Below are 25,453 nucleotides of genomic sequence, written 5' to 3' on the forward strand. Positions count from 1 at the left end.
GGATTTCGGCTTACTCAAGTTATTTTGGCAAAATGTAGTCTTGCTTTTTTATGTCTCTGTGTCAGCAGTGGGGTCCACCTGGGTCTCCTGCCATAATGTTTCATTTCATTTAAATGTTTACGGATAGTTCGCGCTGACACTGATGCTCCCTGAGCCTGTAGGACAGCTTGAATATCTTTGGAACTTGTTTGGGGCTGCTTATCCACCATTCGGACTATCCTGCGATGACATCTTTCATCCATTTTTCTCTTCCGTCCACGCCCAGGGAGATTAGCTAAAGTGCCATGGGTTGCAAACTTCTTGATAATGTTCCGCACGGTGGACAAAGGAAAATCTAGATCTCTGGAGATGGACTTGTAACCTTGAGATTGTTGATTTTTTTCCACAATTTTGGTTCTCAAGTCCTCAGACAGTTTTCTTCTCTTTCTGTTGTCCACGCTTAGTGTAGCCCACACAGACACACAAGGCAAAGACTAAGTGAACTTCTCTCCTTTTTATCTGCTTTCAGGTGTGATAATTTATATTGCCTACACCTGTTACTTGCCCCAGGTGAGTTTAAAAGGAGTATCACATGCTTGAAAATCTTATTTTTCCACAATTTTGAAAGGGTGCCAGTAATTTTGTCCAGCCCATTTTTGGAGTTTGGTGTGACAATGTCCAATTTGCTTTTTTCTTCCTTTTTTGGTTTAGTTCCAATACACACAAAGGGAATAAACATGTGTATAGCAAAACATGTGTTACTGCAATCCTTTTATGTGAGAAACACTTCACTTTCTAGAAAAACTTCAGGGGTGCCAACATTTACTGCCATGATTGTATAAGAAGTAGTCTTCCCTATACGCAGGGCATCTACTACATTTACAAGAATGGTCTTTTTTTGTAGTTTTCTATCTTCTAATCCTGGATTAGATGATGGATTAAGGAGATTAATTCTCTAACAATGTCTCTGCTCGGCACATTTTAAAAAGTACAGAAGCTTTTCCAAATCAGACATATTTGGTACACAACAAGGTTGGGAAACTGGCTCCACAGGACAGAATTTGGTCATGTCCTTGGCCCTAAAGACATAACTTATATACATACTGTATCAGAAGGCACATAGAAACAGATTGCAATGACAGTGGCTCAATAACACTTGAGAAAGTAACACTGCCTCAAAGAACATCCTGGTGCTACAGATGTGAAATTCCAAAGCAGGTCGCTGTAGATATACTGTGTACAGATTACTTAAAATTTTCAACAAATGTCCCATTCTACAAACTACAAACCCTCAGTTACCTGGATTTAAGCTGGGTTTATAATATTAAAATCTGACATCTATTCATATAGATATTAAAATGGGCAAACCATAGAAAATTTTATGAAACTGCAGTTATAACACTATGATTATTGCATGATTATGGCTATAAAGTAAGAAATAGGAGAGGGATATAATGGGGAATCAGGGATGTGGAAATCCTATCGCCCGACACCCGGGACAAGTAGTTTTTGGCATCGGGCAGGTGAATTTTTTTTTTATAGATTTAGCCCTGTATCGGGCTAGCAGGGACAGACCGACGTGCCCCTTATTCTTCTTTAATGCTGGTGGGAGGTGCAGGAGCCGATGCAAGTCTGCACCTCACACCTGCGCTCAGAGTGTATGGAGGGGGCCCTGGCGGCCCCCAGCTGATTTCAGTAGCCGGGGGCCGCTACTCAGAGCCCCCCAGTCGGTGTGAGGGGATCTCACCTTACAGCTGAGCCCGAGCAGAGCCCGAGATAGCACGTCTGCTGGATATGATTAAGCCACGCCCCCTCCTCCCCCCTCCCGGAGGATGGAGAGCGCAGCTCTGCATAACACAGGAAGACAGGGGGAGAATGAGGACGAACACAGCTCCTCCCTACCCCGCTCTGTACACACAGGACCTAATTCATCAAGGGGAGGTTTCAAGTATTCATGGGGAAAACACAGACCAGGGAGAGGGGTGAGGACATGTGTGTGAAGGAGACTGCACTGCACGGGCTGGGGATTTCACCTCACACTGGCTCAGGTGAGGAGACCAAGCATGCAGGCGGTGGGAAGGGTGGTTGTATATGTATGTAATGTATAATTAGGGGGGTGTATGCATGATGTGTGCATATGTATGGTGTATGTGTCATGTGTATATGTGTATATGTGTATGGTTGTGTATGATGTGGGGTGGGCAGCGGCAGGTGTATGTATGATGTGTGCATATGTATGGTGTATGTGTCATGTGTATATATGATGTGTGTATGGTATGTGTGTTGTGTGTATGTAATGTATGATATAGGGGGCAGCGGCAGGTGTATGTATGATATGTGCATATGTATGGTGTATATTTATGGTGTGAGTGTATGTGTATATATGATGTGTGTATGGTATATGTGTGATGTGTGTATGTATGTAATGTATGAAGTGCGGGGGCAGCAGCAGGTGTATGTATAATGTATGTATGTAATGTATGATATAGGGGGCAGCGGCAGGTGTATGTATGATGTATGTATGTAATGTATGATATAGGGGGCAGTGGCCGGTGTATGTATATGTATGATATGTGTATGCATGTATGTAATGTATGATATAGGGGGCAGCGGCAGGTGTATGTATGATGTGTCTGTATGCATGATGTATGTAATGTATGATATAGGGGCAGTGGCAGGGGTATATATGATGTGTGTATGGTGTCTGTATGTATGATATGTGTATGCATGTATGTAATGTGTGATATAGGGGGCAGCGGCAGGTGTATGTATGTGTCTGTATGTATGATGTATGTATGCATGTAATGTATGATATAGGGGGCAGCGGCAGGTATATGTATGATGTATGTATGTCATGTATGATATAGGGGCAGTGGCAGGGGTATATATGATGTGTGTATGTAATGTATGATATAGGGGGCATATATGATGTGTGTATGGTGTCTGTGTGTGTGATGTGTGTATGTAATGTATGATATAGGGCACAGCGGCAGGTGTATGTATGATGTGTGCATATGTATGGTGTATATTTATGGTGCGAGTGTATGTGTATATATGATGTGTGCATGGTGTATGTGTGATGTGTGTATGTAATGTATGATGTGGGGGGGGGAAGCAGCAGCGAGTGTATGTATGATGTGTCTATGTATGTAATGTATAATATAGGGGGTAGTGGCCGGTGTATGTATATGTGCATGTATGATATGTGTATGCATGTATGTATATGTGTATGTATGATATGTCTATGCATGTATGTTTTGTACAGGGGCGGACTGACAAGTGCTGCTGCGTGTTGTGCCATCTAATTTTATTTATTTTTAGTGTCTTCTGGCCACCCACACTAAATTGCACCACCGGAATCCCGCCCCCTTCATACTCACCCGCCAACCAAGAACCCCACGGATGCACGTAAACACGCCCGAACCAAAACTACAACTCCCAGCATGTTGCACCATAAACCAAACTGTAGAACTATAAAGTGTAACATGCTGGGAGTTGTAGTTTTGGTTCGGGTCAGCTGCAGAGCCATAGGCTGCATCAGGGCATGCTGGGTGTTGTAATTACTAACTGTAATTCCCAGTATTCCTTAACACAGACTATGGCTCTGCAGCTGACACGAACCAAAACTACAACTCCCAGCATGTTACACAATAACCTTAACTGTCCTACTATACAGTGCAACATGCTGCAGCACCCACACAACCATAGGCTGTATCAGGGCATGCTGGGAGTTGTAGTTATCTAGTAACTAAATGCAACTTCCAGCATTTTCTCACACATAGAGTAAATAAAAAGGCACCATATGCGGAACCCCCCTGCCCCCCCCAGTAACACAGCGTTGTTCACTGTTACCCAATCAAAAGACTCCATATATAAGTCCCTATGAAGACTGAAAAATAGTGATGAAAATATTTTAAGAAGTGCGTATATATGTGAATAAGCCCCTTTCCTAATAAAAGTTCTGATAATAAATTGTTCCGATAAAAACTACAGATCACGGCACATAAGATTACCCTCATACATCCCTGTATATGGAAAAATTTATATAGGGGTCAGACAGGGGGGGGGGGGGGGGCTAGCTACAGCTCTCCTGCCACTAATAGCCTGGCATGCTGCGATCGCTGTGGCCGCTATTAAACCATTAGATCACTGCTGTCTAAGTTGACAGCAGTGTCTAAGGGGATGTTATATCCATCCCTGGTGGTCTAGTGGGGTGAATCAGACTATTTTGGTTGAAATTATTTTATCTACCAGGACAAGTGGATTTTCTTGAGGGACAAATAGATTGTGTTCCGCTTTAGTCCCTTGGACAAGTAGTTGTTTTTTTTTAATTTCCACACCCCCGGGGAATATATTGAAGGGTAATATTGCAGGATTACAAATTCTATGGAGGCCCTAATAAGCTCTAACTCTCCTTTATCCCCCAGCATACCCAAGCAAGACTGCCGCCCTAAAAAGGGCGATCCCGCGCTGGAACTTGTTATCTGTCTCTACGCCAATGTCACCCTCTCCAGGGTGTAGCTGAAGCAGACCGAATTCTAAAAAGGCACAAACCACAAACCATACATAAAAGTATACAGATTAATTATAAGGATGGAGAACCAGTTATGCACTTCCACCCTTATAGTGTTATAACAATAATATAAAAAAGAGAGTGTATTAGGATTAAGAAATAACTAGGAGACAGTACTCCTATGTCAATAATTAAGAATTCAACAATAACATTCATTTCCAATGCGTTTCACTATGCTGTGTGCACAACAGCACAGCTCTTCAGGGACAATGTTCAGGGAAAAGGGGACCAAATCAAAAAGGTACGCCCCATATAGATACCCCAAGAAATTAGGGACCCATTCGTCCCTAGAGTTAGTAAATGCTGCAATATGTATATAACCACTATCCGTGATATAGATTAGCAACCCATCAATAAAGAATATTGTAAAAATGTGTTATCACTCCTGTGCTTAGGAGCAGGTAGCTTGTAAGCAGTACTGGAAACTTTGTATATTTATTGATGGACCTGTGGATATAGTCTTAAGATAAATGCAATATCAAAATGTACCCAGTCGACATACTTAGCCACTTGCTTAGAAGGAATCAGGATAACATTCTGGTTATGTATTGGTATCCTATATAAAGGTGCAACAGGTATAGTAGTTAACACTATTCCCAACACTGGGTCCAATAACCCGCTTCAAGCACATTCAGGGATTACCAAGCATAGTGTGCAGCCTGGTGTATCACCACTGGTCCAGGACCGATGGTGACACACCAGATCGCACACTATTAGATTCTATTTTTAATGTTAATTTTTAACATCTAGCTTAAATGGTCACTCATTAAAACTAATTTTTGCTATTGCACTCCTTATGGTAAATGAAAAATATTTCTAATATGCTTTGTTTAAAAAAAAAAAAAAAATGAAGTTTTCTATGTTTTATTTGTGCTTAAAAAAGCTCAAGAACACATTTTCCCCCATCTCATACACAGACTTTGGACCAAAGTCCAAACACAGGAAGTGCAGCCTGGAGTGCTGGGGGGGGGGGGGGGGTGTCCAACCAACAGCATATGGCAGTTATGTGTGAGAGGAGCTATGATTGGATGAGGCTGGACACCCCCCCCCCCCCCTCAGCACTCCGGGCGGCACTTCCTGTGTTTGGACTTTGGTCCGAAATCTGTGTATGAGTTGGGAGAAAATGTGTTGTTGAGCTTTTTTAAGCACAAATAAAACATAGAAAATTTCATTTTTTTTTTTAAACAAAGTATATTAGAAATAGTTTTCATTTACCATAAGGAGTGCAATAGCAAAAATTAGTTTTAATGAGAGTGCCCATTTAAGGTATATAATACCTGAATAACTGGCATATCAGTTATGTCGACTTAATTTTGGGTTTACATTATTGTAATATACCTCCTATCAATAAATAGCACCAAACATGGAAATAAGGATAAAATCACAAATGTTATTGTACAGATATAATAATAATAATACATGAAAAATGAGGATCAGCAATAGCCAGAAAAATTGTGCAATGATCAGATATAATATATTCTCTTGGGGGGAAAAAGTTGCCAATACCAGTTGTGCACGAACAACAGGATATATAATGCCACAAGATGCATACATAAAAAAGGCAAACACAATCAATGTAATACAAGAGAAGAGAGACAATGCGGTTGTATAGAGTGATCTGTAATGTGCTGTGGGAGCTTGGGTTGCTAGAGAATGGAGTATATAAGTATAAGACTAGAAACAATTATAAAACACAGGTCCATATATTCCAACAGCAATTCTCTAGAAAAAACGCAACAGTCCCGGTGGGGAAAAAAAGGGGAGCCACCACAGCACATCAAGAATCACCAAGTTATACTCACTGTATCATATCACACACAGCCCCTACCCCATTTTGCTACCCGCTTCGTCATATCTGTACAATAAAGTTTGTGATTTTATCCTTATTTCCATGTTTGGTGCTATTTATCGATAGGAGGTATTGCTAATGTGGTATGCACCAAACGCATATTACTTTTCCTATTGAAAAGATACTTTGGTCTTACATTTTGGTTACATTATTGTAATATACCGTATATACTCGAGTATAAGCCGAGTTTTTCAGCACGATTTTTCGTGCTGAAAACACCCCCCTCGGCTTATACTCGAGTGAACTCCCCCACCCGCAGTGGTCTTCAACCTGCGGACTTCCAGAGGTTTCAAAACTACAACTCCCAGCAAGCCAGGGCAGCCATCGGCTGTCCGGGCTTGCTGGGAGTTGTAGTTTTGAAACCTCCGGAGGTCCGCAGGTTGAAGACCACTGCGGCCTTCAACATCATCCAGCCCCCTCTCACCCCCTTTAGTTCTGAGTACTCACCTCCGCTCGGCGCTGGTCCGGTCCTGCAGGGCTGTCCGGTGAGGAGGTGGTCCGGTGAGGAGGTGGTCCGGGCTGCTATCTTCACCGGGGAGGCCTCTTCTAAGCGCTTCGGGCCCGGCCTCAGAATAGTCACGTTGCCTTGACAACGACGCAGATACGTCGTTGTCAAGGCAACGGCTCTATTCCGGGCCGGAAGCGCGGAGAAGAGGCGCCCCCGGTGAAGATAGCAGCCCGGACCACCTCCTCACCGGACCACCTCCTTACCGGACAGCCCTGCAGGACCGGACCAGCGCCGAGCGGAGGTGAGTACTCAGAACTAAAGGGGGGTGAGAGGGGGCTGGATGATGTTGAAGGCCGCAGTGGTCTTCAACCTGCGGACCTCCGGAGGTTTCAAAACTACAACTCCCAGCAAGCCCGGACAGCCGATGGCTGCCCGGGCTTGCTGGGAGTTGTAGTTTTGAAACCTCTGGAGGTCCGCATGTTGAAGGCCGCAGTGGTCTTCAACCTGCGGACCTCCGGAGGTTTCAAAACTACAACTCCCAGCAAGCCCGGACAGCCGATGGCTGCCCGGGCTTGCTGGGAGTTGTAGTTTTGAAACCTCTGGAGGTCCGCATGTTGAAGGCCGCAGTGGTCTTCAACCTGCGGACCTCCGGAGGTTTCAAAACTACAACTCCCAGCAAGCCCGGACAGCCGATGGCTGCCCGGGCTTGCTGGGAGTTGTAGTTTTGAAACCTCTGGAGGTCCGCAGGTTGAAGACCACTGAGGGCGAATGATGAGAAGAGGATGATGAAGGGGGGGGGGGTGTGGGGATGATGAAGGGGGGTGGGGATGATGAAGGGGGGGGTGTGGGATGATTACAAGGGGATGATGAAGGGGGGATGTGTGGGATGATAAGGGGATGTGTGGGATGATGACAAGGGGATGATGAAGGGGGGGATGTGTGGGATGATGACAAGGGGATGATGAAGGGGGGATGTGTGGGATAAGGGGATGTGTGGGATGATGACAAGGGGATGATGAAGGGGGGATGTGTGGGATAAGGGGATGTGTGGGATGATGACAAGGGGATGATGAAGGGGGGATGTGTGGGATGATGACAAGGGGATGATGAAGGGGGGATGTGTGGGATGATAAGGGGATGTGTGGGATGATGACAAGGGGATGATGAAGGGGGGATGTGTGGGATGATAAGGGGATGTGTGGGATGATGACAAGGGGATGATGAAGGGGGGATGTGTGGGATGATGACAAGGGGATGATGAGGATGTTAATGACGGGTCTGGATGATGACAGGGGGGGATGAGGTATTTCCCACCCTAGGCTTATACTCGAGTCAATAACTTTTCCTGGGATTTTGGGTTGAAATTAGGGGTCTCGGCTTATACTCGGGTCGGCTTATACTCGAGTATATACGGTAGATGCATTTAATGTTTGTATTACAGTCGCAAGTCCCAGTGTAATTGTGGGTTTGATGACCAGAACGGACATCTGTCCACAAGCACCGAACACAAGCAGAATGTCATCCCCTTATTTCCTTACTCTTTTTGCCTAGTTCAGGTCATCAGGACCACAGTCAAACTGGACTTATTGCTGTAATACAGATAAAAACAAACTAAATAAAACAAAACCACACTTTTAGGCATGGCTTACACAATTTAAAAATTGGTGATGTATTTTACGTACAAATTTTATTCCATAAATCAGTGAAATAAAACAGAAGCAAAAAATTATCTGCATGCATTTTTTTCAAAGGTTAAAGTCACCAGAGTCGAGTTTTTAGGATAAAAATTTTTGGCACAATTTAATTATTTCAAGTCAAATTCAAGTCAAAACATGAAACTTAGACCCATAGTTCTAGATGAGATCAACTGTATTGGAACTGTTTACAGACATAGAAACTTTTGTCCATACATAAGATGTACAAATAATAACACAATAGATTTCACTTTTCAAAGAAAAACATGTCAAATCTATGAAAAAAAATAATATATATTACGGTACCATAAAGAGTTCCATTGACATTGTCCATATTCTCCATGTCAGACTTAACAGGCAGGCTGGCCAGCAAGAAAACTCCTATTCATTCAGCCTAATTTTACAAGCAACCTGTAAGATAAAAGAGTAGTTCGGTTAGCTGGTAAAAAACAAAAAGGAAGAACAACAACAAAAAGAATAAAAACACACTCTATGGTCACTTTTGTACAAGATCACTCTCAGGCTAGGCTTGCATGAAGGGATTTCCCTTTGATACTATTGAGAACATTCCATTACAGTAAACAAGGAGTATTGGATCCCATTATGTAAACCATAAAAGATGACAGACTTCTATGTAACTAAATGAATGCTCCATGCAAAAACTGGTGTCCGATCTGATGGGAAAAATTATGGGCATGTCACATACCATAGATTTACTAGCATTTTTTTTTTTTCACCATTAGGGACTTTTTGTGCCATGTTTATTTACACTAGCAACAGAATAAGTGTGACCACTTTGACCCATTTCTACAAATAAATAAATCCGGATTCAATTGTTTTACTGAATAAATTAGCATTAAAGCAAGGCTGTTTAGTCTGAGCTCCATTGAACAGTTCAAACGAGTTTGCGTTTAGTCTTTTTGTACTGCACATTTTTTAATGGATAAAAAAAAAAGTCAAAATTTCATGGAAACTGAAGATTGGAACAAATCCTTTCTGAATTTCTACCGGTCCAAACCATTCAAGGTTGTCCATGCACCTGGATAAGAACACATGACCCAGGATCAGTACTTATTTAGACTAGGCAGTGGGGAGCTGAAAAAGGTTTCCAGTACCAAGGTTTAGTCAGGAGCAGGTGCTTGCCAGTACTTTGTTTTTTCACACCATCTAGCTAGCTACTGGCCATCTATCTATAAAGACTGGCCAGAATTTAGTTATTCAGCTATGACATGCTTCCGTTAAATGAGTGAGAACAATAATGGTCAGAATTTACAGTATAGTTGGAGGCTAACTCTGTATACTAATATTGGGTCAACACATTGTTTTGGCTTTTCTGTCAGAGGTATCTATTGGCATCCTACAGAGAACAGGATGCTGACATGCAATGTGTGGGAGAGCAGTGGGTGCTTCTCATTTCAATGGCCCAAATGGAGTCTGTTGGGACCGCTTTCCACTGTATTTTAACGGGACTGCACTATTTAATGCTATTAAATTGGTGTATATGGCTGCAACTGAGTCACCTGGTAACGCTAGTCTTTGGAATAAAATGGTACCCACTGCTCTCCCCCACAGCAAAAGGCTGTTTATATTTAACATTTGCATTTTTCAGAACCCAAACTTCATGTATTGGCTTTGCAATGTTTTTAGCATTTGCAAGTTTAATAGTGAATGAGAAGCCTAGATCATGTTTTTTCACTTCCTAGAGCCAGATACTGAAACATGTTCTTGATTTCTTATCAGATTTTCTGATATTTCTAATCCATTTTTTATTTCTTGTACATTATTATGGGGGCTGAAATTTTGCCCGTGTGAATGGTTTTCACAAACATTTAGAGAAATGCTTTACTGCAGGACCCATGCATTGACACAGGCCACAATAGTCTGAAGCTGCCCCATTGGCATGAATAAGAAAGGATTCTGGGCATACTTTATGACCTGTGCTGACATTCTACAGGGGTGTGTGTGTGGGGGGGGGGGGGGTAGCTCTGAGCTTCAGTTGTCTTCGCAATCTATTGGTGTCACGTGTCACAGTACTTCTTTCCGTGTTGATAAGGAGGTCACTGCTGCAAAGTGATCTGTACAGAACAGGAAGTCTCAGCTTAGTTTTAGACCTAGTGGCCAGAATGAAAAATGCAAGATTTCAGGACTATTTCAAAATATGCATAGTAAAATAGAAAATTAGGGGGGAAAAAAATCTTAAAAATATGTTAAACATAAAAACAATAGGTCATTTTAAGATGACATGTTCCCTTTAAATCAGATCCTCTATGACAGTGTTCTGAAAACTGTGCCACTCACAATGTTACAAAACTACAACCCTCTGCATGCCCAGACAGCTGTTGGCTGTTTTGCCAGCTGCGGCTCATAAAGTACAATCTACAAAAATGTATGTGTTTCTATCTGTGTTTCGGGGGGTACACAACATTTGGGCTAAATCTAGAAATGTCAGGGTTTGAAAGAATTTCATATTTGATTTTTTACATTCACTTGCGTGTCTTTTTTTTATGTAAACACATCTATAGCAGTCTCTTTTTGCTGTATAGTGACACCATGTGGACTGCAAAGCAATGAAAGATATTCAGGACATTCATACATTTAGACTGTAAACTTATAAGGGGATGCACAGGAAAAGGTAAAATCCAAATATGTGCTTATAAAACTACAGACTGTTACCATCTAAAAATCTGCTATCTCAATAACAACTCAACCTCGAGAGCCAGCTGACTATTTTCTATTTAAGTAATTTTGACTGCTACCTGCATGGTTTTCTATCAGGGATTGAACCACTATCACACCTCTATTACAAGTTGTAGGAAACCATTTGAGCATTAACGATTTCAGGCCTGTAGGACTACCTCAAATACATATCCCTATTCTTATTCAGACCAATTCACCTTCACCAATATATATCTAAGAGAAAATCTATTTCAGGGATTTCAGGATAAGATTTAATCAACATAGATATAAAGTAAGGAAAAAAACGGTTGGATCTTCCTGTATCAAAAGATTTTACTGAAATGAATCATACTGACAAAGAGTTAACATTTTTCTTACTTGACCACATCCCCCCCCCCCCCCCCCCTCTGAAAAGAGGTTGGGATCGGGAAAGCAAACTCAAAAAGTCGTGAATTTGAGTTGATAAATAAAATTAAATGTTTACGCCCCCAGGGACTTAAAGGAGTAGTCCAATGGTGAAAAATTCTATACAGTTAGCAACAGTTTAAAAAGTTATATAACTTTGTAATATACTCACATAACCCATCTGGAACGGAAAGTACCTTTTCAGTGATTTCTCTCTAGACAGGAAGTGCTGCATAATCCAGCATCTCGACCTACACTTCTTCTACAGCCTGTGGTCAGCTGTCATTCCTTTCCTCATAGTTCTCAATATGTGAGTACTCACCAATCACAGCACTCCTGCTTGAGCCTGGTCACGTGGACTGACACAGTCCTTCCCCTCCCAGCTCTGTTTACACAGGACCTAACTTATCATAGGGAGGTTTCAAGTTTGCATGGGGGGAGGGGAGGGAGGACGTGTGTGAGGAGACATATTACACAGGCTGGGGATGTATAAACTGCAGGGGAATAAATATCATACTGGGGATGATTTATATGTGTGTGTGTGGGGGTGGGGGGGATCTCCTGAATGACATGCTGGGAGTTGTAGTCCCTGTTATGTGTGAGTATGCTAGTGTTTCCAAACCAGTGTGCCTCAAGCTGTTGCAAAACTACAACTCCCAGCATGCCCGGACAGACTTTAGGCATGCCGGGAGTTGTAGATTTTCAACAGCTGGAGGCACACTGGTTGGGAAACACTGTTCTACCCTATTCATCATACACATCATGTTACACGAGTGTTTCCCAACCAGGGTGCCTCCAGTTGTTGCAAAACTACTACTACCAGCATTCCCTGGTTGGGAAACACTAGCATACACACACAACACGGACTACAACTCCCAGCATGTCATTCAGAAGTCCCCTCCCCCACATAGAAATCATCCCAGTATGATATTTATTCCCTGTAGTCTATACACCACCAGCCCCTGCAGTGTAATATGTCTCCTCACATATAGAAATCATCACCAGCCCGTGTAGTGCAGTATGTCTCCTCACATATAGAAATCATCCCCAGCCCGTACAGTGCAGTATGTCTCCTCACATATCATCCCCAGCCCGTGCAGTGCAGTATGTCTCCTCACATATAGAAATCATCACCAGCCCATGTAGTGCAGTATGTCTCCTCACATATAGAAATCATCCCCAGCCCATACAGTGCAGTATGTCTCCTCACATATCATCCCCAGCCCGTGCAGTGCAGTATGTCTCCTCACATATCATCCCCAGCCCCTGCAGTGTAATATGTCTCCTCACATATAGAAATCATCCCCAGCCCATGTAGTGCAGTATGTCTCCTCACATATAGAAATCATCCCCAGCCCATACAGTGCAGTATGTCTCCTCACATATCATCCCCAGCCCGTGCAGTGCAGTATGTCTCCTCACATATAGAAATCATCCCCAGACCGTGCAGTGCAGTATGTCTCCTCACACATCTCCTGCTCAGTGCTTTCCCTGTGCAAACTTGAAACCTCCCCATGATAAGTTAGGTCCTGTGTAAACAGAGCAGGGGGGGGGGGGGGGCGGAGGAGCTGTAAGCAATAAGAAGGGCAGAGATTTAGCACAGTAGGGCGTGATATGGGCAGGCTTTGGGGGTGTACATTATGTTATAGACTTGAGAGGAAGTCCTTTTTTTCAGAGTGAAGAGGATGATGGGAGCTCAGGCTCCATAACCAGGAAGTGCTGCTATTTTCACAGTGGCATAGCATACAAACGGGATGGGGCAGACATATAATGAAAAGTGCGGGGGCATCAGGGAATCAAGGTCTAACCTGTGGCAGGTACTTATTTTCAGATTTTTCACTATTGGATATCTCCTTTAATGTTGATTATACCGTTTCCCCTCAGATTTATTATGCAAAGTAATTCCGTCCGGTCTTGAGACTTACTATTTGATTATGGTTAGTACATTGTGACCTTTTTCATAATTCTTATTCTTTTTTTTACAGTGACAGAAAAGAGCGTCCGGCGATCACTCGGTACATTCACCTTAAATTTACTATAATTCTTCTCCAGCTGGGATCTGACTAAAGGCCAGTGGGATTGTCCCACTTTATGTATTTTCATGCTATTGGTTTTTAATAAAATATGTGAAGCATATCTGATTATTATATTTTGTTATAATCTAGGACACCACCTGTACTTGCATGTATGTTATTATAGCACTCCCTAGAAAAAAAACTAATAATTTTTCCATCCCAGTTGTGGCGTCCACTCCCACCCCAAGGTACATTGAGTTGACCCTGTGAGGGACATAGGGTGACACAATGCTGCCATGATGTACATGACAGGTTGTGCTGGGAGTTGTGGTCCCACGGGATGTCGGGGTATATGGTGCTGTATGACTGTTCTCGTTGTGTCTGACATATGATTGCCTTATGTGGGTCCCTGAATAGAGTATTGACATTCCCCTTACTATTTTTTGGTATGCTTCTACATTTTTTTTTGCTTTCTATATAACATCTGTCCTTCCCCTTGCCATTCTTCAAGATGGCAACAGCACTTTAAATCTCTTCTGTGCGCATACACCTAGATCATGTGATCGCTTTGGTCCACATGACCATTATGTGGCACGCACTCATTGGCCTCCCTCCAGTACCGGACACACGTCAGACAATGCGCACAACAACACATGGAGCCCCATGGATTTGCGCGTGCGCAGTACGGGCACGCCATACATCCTGTTTGTGCTGTCGTTATGGATGGGTGAGTGACGCCCATTCCGCCTATCTTTTTCCGCCCTGTAATTAAGAATAATTATGCTGCACACGTATCACAATCATATTGTTAATGCTTTTATATGTCTTTAGCCATTTTAGCTATATTTATACCTGTACTATTGAAACACTGTATACATGTACTTTTTAACACTGATTTTTGAGATATTGTATTTGGCTGTAATTGATGATGTATTGGACACCATATTTATACCACTAACGGTCACTGTTTAATTGTGCTTGAAAAAGGCAGCATGGGCGGCTGAAATGTAGCTTTGGAATGGAATAAACCACTTGATACTTTACTTTTTGTGTGGTGCAGCTAAACTTTGTTTCATCGAAAAGAAAATCTATATTTTTTTTTCTGAATTTTTCATGCTACTTCTAAAATGAAGTGCTACCCCAGAGACATACCACATACCATCTTGGACATCCACCCCATATACAGAAGAAATTCAGCCAAACCTGCTAGGCTTCTGTAAATCTCAGGCGCATGGTGGTGCCCCTATTTTCCGCTGACAACAGATGTTGATAGAAAAAAAAAAACTGGGCATGGTTTATACAAAAATAAAGCGAATGCTTACTCCAAATGGACTTTTCTCCTTTAGTTTCTTCCGAGCGCACAGGGTGATGCACAAAGGAATCCAGCATTCAAACAGTAGTGATAGAATAAACTTCATAAGACTTTATTACTTCTCTGGGTAATATAGCAATAGTAAAATTGCAAGCAATCAATGCCTTTCACGCATTCCACAAGCTTTGTAACAGCTAAGCGAGGGAAACACTGTGACAAAGTGTGTGGAGCGTGTCACGTGCATGGAATTTTATTACTGCTATTTTGCATCTGAAGTTTCTACTAACAATGTCTGAATGCTGGATTTTTTTGTGCATATTTGAGAGACCGAAAATTAAAGCTGCAATACATCCCTTTCTGCCAGGAAACTAAACAAAATTATATATCTTGTAAAAATATGGCTATGGCAATATAAAAATAAGGTTATTTTGTGCTCAAGTGTAATGATATGGAACCATGACATGCTGATGTATAGGGAAGCTGGTTTGGAAACACACATTGAATGACAGCAAGAATGTGCACTTGGAATGGCTGTTAGTAGGATTCTTGTGGAGGGGCGGATTCTGGTATAGGGACCCACAGTCAAACGCCCTCTCAAGCTCTGTCATTACATGCTAGTGTCATACCTGCATGCTAATACTGCCTCAAGGCTAAACACACAGCAAGCACCAACTGGCTGAATATTATTGAAACTAATTCCCAAATTTTTGTATAGTTTTTATAGGTAGAAGTGCACAGGAAATCATAGTGTAATGTGACCCGTGCACTTGTATTTACAATGCAGAAGTATTATTTTATTTAACATTAAATGATCATCTATAACATTAAAAACACCTGCCATAGATTTAGCATGTCCCCCATGTGCCACCAAAAGGGCTCTGACCTGTTAAAGCGGTACTCTGGCCTGAATACATCTTATCCCCTATACTTTGGATAAGATGTATGATCGCAAGAGTCCTGCTGGTGGGGACCCCCGCAACCTGTCATTCCGCACCCACCTTTGTGACCTCTCCGCAGCAATGGAGGCTCCGAGTGTGAAGTGTAACGACCACGGTGCCAGAGTATCGGGACATCACAACTCCGCCCCTGTGTGACGTCATTCCCTGCCCCTTCAATGCAAGTCTATGGGAGGGGGCGTGACTGCTTCACACTGAGCCTCCAGCGCTGCGGAGAGCTCACAAAGGTGGGTGCGGAATGACAGATTGCGGGGGTCCCCACCAGCGGGACTCCTGCGATCATACATCTTATCCAAATTATAGGGGATAAGATGTATTAGGGCCAGATGTATTAGGACCCCCGTGATCATACATCTTATCCCCTATCCTATGGATAGGGGATAAGATGTATTAGGGCCGGAGTACCCCTTTAAGCATGGACCCCACAAGACGAAATTGTCCAGAACTAACTTTTTGAGCAATTTGTAACATTCCTAGTCTGTGTGCTAAGTCCAGATAGGCTAGCCTACCCATTCTCCTCAATGAGCCTTGAATGTCCATGACCCCAACACAAGTTTACAGGTTGTCCTTCCTTTACCCACTTTCTCAATGTATGCAATCCTGGAACAACAGTTTGAAAGTGCATACTGCTGTGTAAGAGTTGTGCAGGTTATTTATTTGGAAGCCCAGATCCTGGATCACAGGAGCAACTGGCCAGACTGACATACAAAGCTCTTGCCTCTGCCACATCCTAACCTGTTTTTATCCTTATGCATTGATTAAATTTAGATCTGTGATCTTGATGATTGAATTTTTTTTTTAACCTTTGAATGAACTATGTTACTTCATATCTATAAGATATGCATAGACAGCTTGATGGCTAGCAGGGCTGGGGTACTGGATTCAAAAAAGAGCAAGGCAAACATCTGCATTTGTATGAAGTTTTTGTGGGCTTTCTCCAGGTACTCTGGTTTTCTCCCATATTCCAAAAACATACTGACAGATTAATACTTGCATAAAATATGCATGCATAAAACAGCCCAGCAGTCAGTAGGAGTTATCTAGGCTGTGAAAAAAAGGCCCCAAACAGGATAAAAACAACAAGTCTACGGTTACTCATCTCTCAAATTGTGACCTGATTCATGCACCATTAGTCTCATAATCAGACCCCTGAGCCCGATTCCCACCCCTCCAGCTTATACCTTTTGCTACTCCCACTAAAACATTTACATCCATTCATAGTCCAACATAGCCAGATGCTGTCAGGAAAACATTGTTTTAATATATTTTTAAGCATGGACATAAACTGTAGATATGAAAACTGTTGATAAATGCCATACTACCAGTTATATAATGGCCAGACATAGTGCTACTCATGCACAAACAGGGCAGCTAATCCTGTAAAGGTCACCTGAAAGGACAGTCACACAATGAATTATTACCTGGTTACAGCCAGCAAAGCCTGGAATAATGAAAGTGGTTATACCAACATTTCAGGTAAAAGAAAAAAGTAATCACATGCTACTGCTAAAAGGGTTGGTAAGCAGTGACGCGCTAAGTCATAGCTTTACACGTGGTAGGAGTTCTCTTTGCATTCCAAGTTACCGTCACCCATGGCTCACCTATCCAAAGGTCACTAGTGTACAACCTCAATCAGATCCTAACAGCTTGTGATGAATGGCAGGTGTATCTACAATATGGCTAAGAGAGCAGCCAAATAAAGTCTAATCACAATATATTAAGCTCTGCAACTTTCTAATATACTTTGTGTTTCAATGCCTCGCCATTTTTAGCTGTATGTTTTCAGTGAATCAAAGCACAGCTGAAAAGTAAATACCATAAGGTTTAGGTTAAACATACACAAATAAGAAGTCTGCACATCACTGAAGTGCAGTTGCAACGTGAAAATGGGTTTTCTTTACAATCGACCAATGCACTCACCTGGAGATGCAGAGCTTACGGAGTACTGGAAGCCCACATAGGCGGGTTAAGGTTGGTTTAACGCTACACTATATTTTTAGTTGGCATATAAGTAACATCATAATATAGTGCTGGAACATGCATACATTCACACACACACGTTAAGTTATAGATTATAGAAAGCTACATACATGGGTCATCCCAAGAAGCATCTCTTACGGAATTACATGAAGGATGGTGAGACGGCATTATTATATGTAACAAACAGGTAGCAGAAAGGCAAATACATAAACTTCAGCTATTTTACTTCCTAACAATTCATTTTAGTACTTATGACACAAACTAGATGTACAAGCATTTAGCAGAGTGATCAAAAAATCTGCAACAGTTTAGTGAAGAATTGTGAATCTCTCTCCATTTTCTGTACAAAGCAGTCAAATAATTTCCTGGATCAAACTCCATCTTCACCATTGTACTTACAAGAATATCAACATGGTGCTTTGTGACCTTGCAAATGCTGTGCAGAGAAATGTATGCAATATATGAGTGTTTTCTGCCAGTAGAGGGCAGAACATCCTCATTAAAAAGTCTAGGTAAAAACACTTAACACAATTACAGCCTATAAGATGTAAAGGTTAAATGTAATGGTTATGTAACCCTGCAAGCTTCACTCCCCACCCTGTAGAAAAGGCCTTCAGTGATGCAGAACTTCATTGTAAATAATAACAATGAGAGAGAATACCATTACAGACTAACTGGTTACTTCATCACATGTCATAGGGTCTGTCTAGGCAGGACTATATCAACACAACACAAGCACTCACCTGGGTGTATAGTGTGTTTATGCACTGCTCAAAAAAATAAAAGGGAACACTAAGATAACACATCCTAGATCTGAATGAACTAATCATATGTAATACTTTCGGCTTTACATTAGTTGAATGTGCTGACAACAAAATCACACAAAAAATTATCAGTTGAAATCAAATTTATCAACCCATGGAGGTCTGGATATGGAGTCACACTCAAAATCAAAGAGGAAAACCACACTACAGGCTGATCCAACTTTAATGTAATGTCCTTAAAACCAGTCAAAATGAGGCACAGTAGTGTGTGTGGCCTCCACATACCCCTATTGACCTCCCTACAACACCTGGGCATGCTCCTGATGAGGTGGTCTCCTGAGGGATGTCCTCCCAGACCTGGACTAAAGCATCTGCCAACTCCTGGACAGTCTGTGGTGCAACACGGCGTTGGTAGATGGAGCAAGACATGATGTCCCAGATGTGCTCAATCGGATTCAGGTCTGGGGTTGGGCCAGACCATAGCATCAATGTCTTCCTCTTGTAGGAACTGCTGACACACTCCAACTACATGAGATCTAGCATTGTCTTGCATTAGGAGGAACCCAGGGCCAACCGCACCAGCATATGGTCTCACAAGGGGTCTTAGGATCTCATCTCGGTACCTAATGGCAGTCAGGCTAGCCCTGGCAAGCACATGTAGGGCTGTGCGGCCCCCCAAAGAAATGCCACCCCACACCATTGCTGACCCACCGCCAAACTGGTCATGCTGGAGGATGTTGAAGGCAGCTAAACGTTCTCCACGGTGTCTCTAGAATCTATCACGTCTGTCACATGCTCAGTGTGAACCTGCTTTAATCTGTTAAGAGCACAGGGCGCCAGTTTTGAATTTGCCAATCTTTGTGTTCTCTGGCAAATACCAAATGTCCTGCATGGTGTTGGGCTGTAAGAACAACAACCACCACCACCTATGGATGTCGGGCCCTCATACCACCCTCATGGAGTCTGTTTCTGACCGTTTGAGTGGACAACATGTACATTTGTGGCCTGCTGGAGGTCATTTTGCAGGGCTCTGGCAGTGCTTCTCCTGCTCCTCCTTGCACAAAGATGGAGGTAGCGGTCCTGCTGCTGGGTTTTTGCCATCCTCCGCGTCTCCTGATGTACTGACCTGCACTACCTGAGCCACTTGTGTGGGTTGTAGTAGTAGACTTCGTCTCATGCTACCACTAGAGTGAAAGCACCGCTAGCATTCATGAAGCATAGGAACAGAGAAATGGTCTGTGGTCACCACCTGCAAAACCACTCCTTTATTGGGGGGGGTGTCTTGCTAATTGCCTATAATTTCCATCTGTTGTCTGTTCCATTTGCACAACAGCATGTGAAATTGATTGTCAATCAGTGATTCTTCCCGAGAGGACAGTGTGATTTCACAGAAGTGTCATTGACTTGGAGTTACATTGTGTTGTTTACGTGTTCCCTTTATTATTTTTTTGAGCAGTGTAGTCTGGAGCACACACCCTAGATTGTGTGAAACATGTATTTGTTGCACAATGGCATCTACGGTAAGTACATTGCACCTTACACTCGGCTGAGTTATGAATTGTTTGAAGATTGTTGATAGACATGACTACCGGATTGCCCACTGGGGGTTGTCTTAATCCAGTCTGCACAGGTCCTAACTATGCTATTTTTATTAAAGGCTGTATGCAGAGTTGCTTCATTTTATAATTGTAAATGTTTGTTTTCTCAAACATAAGAAACACTGGTTGTAAAAATACACAATAAACCTGTAGACTCAATTTCTCAACTGCTCTGTAAAAGACTGATAAGAAATCCTCAGTATGGTAATTTTGTTACAAAACTTGCATAAGGGTAGGATCAAACGTGCCGTATTTTGCTGCATTTTTACTGCTGTGTATTTTCCTTTCTAAATGAAGTCAAAGGGTGGCAAAATCCGCTGAGGAAAATATGCTAAATACCCTACTCTAAAGGATTGAGGATCTGAGAGAGGTAGAGCAATAGAAGTGAGGCCTGAGCATTGTATTTGGAGTGAAATAACATGTGGATTACCTGGTCTGTGAGTGTACTCTGCAGCCATACAACCACAAAGCCACGTGTCGTGTCCAATAATTTAGTAACTAAAAGAGACATTAATAATCTACCACTGTGGGCGATATTGGTGTTTGAAAACCTGCCTCTGTGGAGAAAAGACCCTTTAACATGGGAAAGATCAGTCATCAATAAACGGCATACAGTTACTGAATTATCACATCTTTTAAATAGGCACTGTCATTAAAACTTTATTTTTGCTATTACACTTATGGTAAATAAAAAAATCTTTCTAATGTACTTAGTTTAAAAAAAACATTTAAAAAATGAATTTCTTTATGTTACATAGTTAGTATGGCCGAAAAAAAAGACATACGTCCATCAAGTTCAAGCAAGGAATTGAAGGGAAGGGGTATGGTAGGATGAAGGGGAAGGGATGTGACTTTATTTCTGCATAAGCATTAAACGGGTACTCCGGCCCTAATACATTTTATCCCCTATCCAAAGGATAGGGGATAAGATGTATGATCGCGGGGGTCCTGCCGCTGGGGACCCCCGCAATCTGTCATTCAGCACCCACCTTTGTGAGCTCTCTGCATCACTGGAGGCTCCGAGTGTGCAGGGGCCGGAGAATCGTGATGTCAAGCCCCCTCCCATAGACTTGCATTGAAGGGGCGGGACATGGTGTCACAACGGGGGGCAGAGTCGGGACGTCACGATACTCCGGCCCCATGGTCGTCACGCTGCACACTGAGTCTACAGCACTGCAGAGAGCTCGCAAAGGTGGGTGCTGAATGACAGATTGTGGAATCCCCAGAGGCTGGACCCCCACAATCAGGCATCTTATCCCCTATCCTTTGGATAGGGATAAAATGAATTAGGGCCGGAGTACCCGTTTAATGTTAATTTGTTCTAGGAATGTATCCAACCCTGTTTTTCAGTTTTAAAGCTTTCAACTGTTGCTGCTGTTACCAGTTCCTGAGGTTGAATGTTCCATAAATTCACAGTTCTTATGGTAAAGAAGGAGTGTCCTTTTCTTCGCCAGACGGAGGAAGTGCCCACTTGTACTTTGAGGGGGTTAAACCTGTAAAAGTTTTTCCCCATATTTTTTGTATGGGCCATTTATATACTTATATACATTGATCATAGCCCCCTTAAAAGGGGTACTCCCCTGGAAAACATTGTTTTTTAAATTAACCGATGCCAGAAAGTTAAACAGATTTGTAAATGACTTCTATTTAAAAATTTTAATCCTTCCATTACCTATTAGCTGCTGTATGCTACAGAGGAAGTTCTTTTCTTTTTGAGTTTCCTTTCTGTCTGACCACAGTGCTCTCTTCGGACACCTCTGTCCATTTTAGGAACTGTTCGGAGCAGGAGAGGTTTACTATGGGGATTTGCGCCTACTCTGGACAGTTCCTAAAATGGACAGAGGTGTCAGCTGAGAGCACTGTGGTCAGACAAAGGAAATGCTAAAAGAAAACAACTTCCTGTGGAACATACAGCAGCTGATAAGAACTAGAAGGATTAAGATTTTTTTAATAGAAGTAATTTACAAATCTGTTTAACTTTCTGGCTACGGTTAATTTAAAAAACAATGTTTTCCAGTGGAGTACCCCTTTAAACATCTCTTCTCAAGACTAAACAAGAGTAATTCTTTTAATGATCCACAACAGGTAAAACCCGGCACCGCTACGCTACTATATCTACTGCTCTGTAACTCCTCTGGTAATAAGACTTCTTCGGTGCTCACATCAAGAGATAGATACTGTATCCACAAAAGCGATATATAGAAAGAATGGAGCACTCACCCAGTCTTTATTTCATCTCACCAACACATGCGGGAGAGCGGACTTGAACAGGGGGGTGGGGGAGTGGTTTGGGCGACGGTCCTTATCGTGCTGTGAGCGCTTCGTCAGGCTCCTAAAGTGATCATGTACAAAAGGTGTGTTTATAAAGACCAGGAACCCATCACCATGGTTACTGTGTAAACAAAACATGGTAAAACATCAGGAGTTTAAAAAAAAAAAAAACACAGCCTTCACGTGAAATGCTTATTCCAGCAGGTACAAACTATTTAGAAACCCATTTCGTTTCTATCATTTAACTCCAGTCACCCCGTGGCATAAAGTCTGGAGATCCATCTGGATTCTTTTGTAAGTAACCACTGGTGTCTGTTCTCTCTTCCTTCTGACTGCTCAACTCTTTCTAAGGCTGCGAACTTCAATGCTTTTGGGGATCCGCCATGCATCTCCATGACGTGGGCAATTAATCTGTTTGCTCCTACACCAATTTTGAGAGACCTGATATGTTCTCTTATATGGTGGAACAATGGATGTATAGGCTTACCAATGTAAAATTGCCCAGTCACAGAAGATGGCTTATACAACAAAATCTGACCTGCATGTTATAAACTGGGTAATTTTAATGGTATAGCCACCTAGTTTCAGCTCCTTTGATTTAGAATTGTATCCACAAAAGGAGCACGAACCATATGCATAATTACCAATAGGTCTATGTTCAGACAGCCAGCGCGTGTTTAGTTTTTTTCATTTTGGTAGTATTTGTTTTCTTTTTAAGGTAGTCCCTTATGGTAGTGTTTCTTTTGTAGGTAACAATAGGATTATTAGCAGACAAGGTCGCTGTCCTGCTGTAAGATAAACCAATTTTTTGATATTGCTTTTTTTTTTTTTTTTTTATCACCTCATTCATTGAAAATGAAAATGTGAACCTATTAGTGCTTTTTTTTATGTTTCATTTTCAACAGATCCCTGCGGTTAACTTTTTCTCTAGCATTTTTGATGACCTCTGGGTATCCTCGGCTATGGAGCCTATCCTACAGTTCTGTCACCTGTTTCTGGCAAGTGCCTTCATCATTATTAATCCTTTTTAAACGTATCATCTGGCTGTAGGGGATACAATTTTTTGTAGTAAAGCATTTTTCGATGTAGGTTTCCTATAACCTGAGGTTATCATCCTGTCATTGCTGATCTCTATTTTTACATCTAGAAATTCTAATGTTTTGTCCACAAACTGCGACGTAAACGACATATTCATAAACGACCATGAATATGTCGTTCACGTCACAATTTGGGGACAACACATTAGAATTTCTAGATGTAAAAACAAACAGAGATAATCAATGACAGGTCAGAATTTGTTGTATAAGCCATCTTCTGTGATTGTGGGCAATTTTTCATTGGTAAGCCTATACATCCATTGTTCTACCATATAAGAGAACATATCAAGTCTCTCAAAATTGGTGTAAGAACAAACAGATTAATTGCCCACGTCACGGAGATGCATGGCGGATCCCCAAAAGCATTGAAGTTCGCAGCCTTAGAAAGAGTTGAGCAGTCAGAAGGAAGAGAGAACAGACACCAGTGGTTACTTACAAAAGAATCCAGATGGATCTCCAGACTTAATGCCACAAGGTGACTGGGGTTAAATGATAGAAACGAAATAGGTTTCTAAATAGTTAGTACTCACTGGAATAAGTGATTCACATGAAGGCTGTCTGTTTTTTCCATGTTTTGTTTACACAGTAACCATGGTGATGGGTTCCTGGTCTTTATAAACACACCTTTGTACGTGATCATGTTAGGGGCCTGACAAAGCGCTCACAGCGTGAAACGGACTGCCCAAACCACTCCCCCACCTCCCCTGTTCATGTCCGCTCTCCCGCACGTGTTTGTCAGATGAAATAAAGAAGATCGCAACTGAGAAATAAAGACCAGGTGAGTGCTCTATTATATCGCTTTTGTGGATATAGTAATTCATTAAATCTTTCCTCATAGCTGAGATGTTCCATGCCCTATATTAGTTTAGTCGCGCGTCTCTGCGCCATCTCCAGCTCCACAATGTCCCTTTTATGAACTGGTGACCAAAACTAAACAGCATATTCCAGGTGAGGCCGTACCAATGCTTTATAAAGTCGTAGTATTATGTCCCTGTCCCTTGAGTCCATGCCTCTTGATACAGGACAATATCGTGCTGACCTTAGAAGCGGCTGACAGACACTGCATGCTATTCTATGATCCACAAGTACACCCAGATCCCTCTCCACCAGTGACTCTCCCAGTCCAACCCCCCCCCCCCCCCCCCAAAGACATAGGATGCACGCAGGTTTTTAGTACCAATGTTATATTTGTGTTTAACCCCTTAAGGACCAGGCCATTTTACACCTTAAGGACCGGAGCGTTTTTTGCAATTCTGACCACTATCACTTTAAACATTAATAACTCTGGAATGCTTTTAGTTATCATTCTGATTCCGAGATTGTTTTTTCGTGACATATTCTACTTTAACTTAGTGGTAAAATTTTATGGTAACTTGCATCCTTTCTTGGTGAAAAATCCCAAAATTTTATGAAAAAAATGAAAATTTTGCATTTTTCTAACTTTGAAGCTCTCTGCTTGTAAGGAAAATGGATATTCCAAATATATATTTTTTGGGTTCACATATACAATATGTCTACTTTATGTTTGCATCATAAAATTTATGAGTTTTTACTTTTGGAAGACACCAGAGGGCTTCAAAGTTCAGCAGCAATTTTCCGATTTTTCACAAAATTTTCAGGGACCAGTTCAGGTTTGAAGTGGATTTGAAGGGTCTTCATATTAGAAATACCCCATAAAAGACCCCATTATATAAACTACACCCCCAAAGTATTCAAAATGACATTCAATAAGTGTTTTAACCCTTTAGGTGTATCACAGGAATAGCCTCAAAGTGAAGGAGAAAATTCAAAATCTTCATTTTTTACACTCGCATGTTCTTGTAGACCCAATTTTTG

General features: G+C 42.0%; 1 protein-coding gene across 3 annotated transcripts in view; it reads right to left on the reverse strand.

Moving 5' to 3' along the window:
* The window catches only part of KANK1 (KN motif and ankyrin repeat domains 1), a 256,356-nt gene that overhangs the window by 72,162 nt on the left and 158,741 nt on the right, over nt 1-25,453 (reverse strand). For all 3 annotated transcript variants that reach the window (XM_056522827.1, XM_056522849.1, XM_056522838.1), the window contains one exon: nt 8,850-8,954. In XM_056522827.1, the coding sequence (XP_056378802.1) occupies nt 8,850-8,886 (37 nt within the window). In that variant the 5' untranslated portion in view covers nt 8,887-8,954. The remainder of the gene's footprint in view (nt 1-8,849; nt 8,955-25,453) is intronic.

Source organism: Hyla sarda, chromosome 1, assembly GCF_029499605.1.
Source record: "Hyla sarda isolate aHylSar1 chromosome 1, aHylSar1.hap1, whole genome shotgun sequence".
In the NCBI taxonomy this organism is placed as follows: Eukaryota; Metazoa; Chordata; class Amphibia; order Anura; family Hylidae; genus Hyla; species Hyla sarda.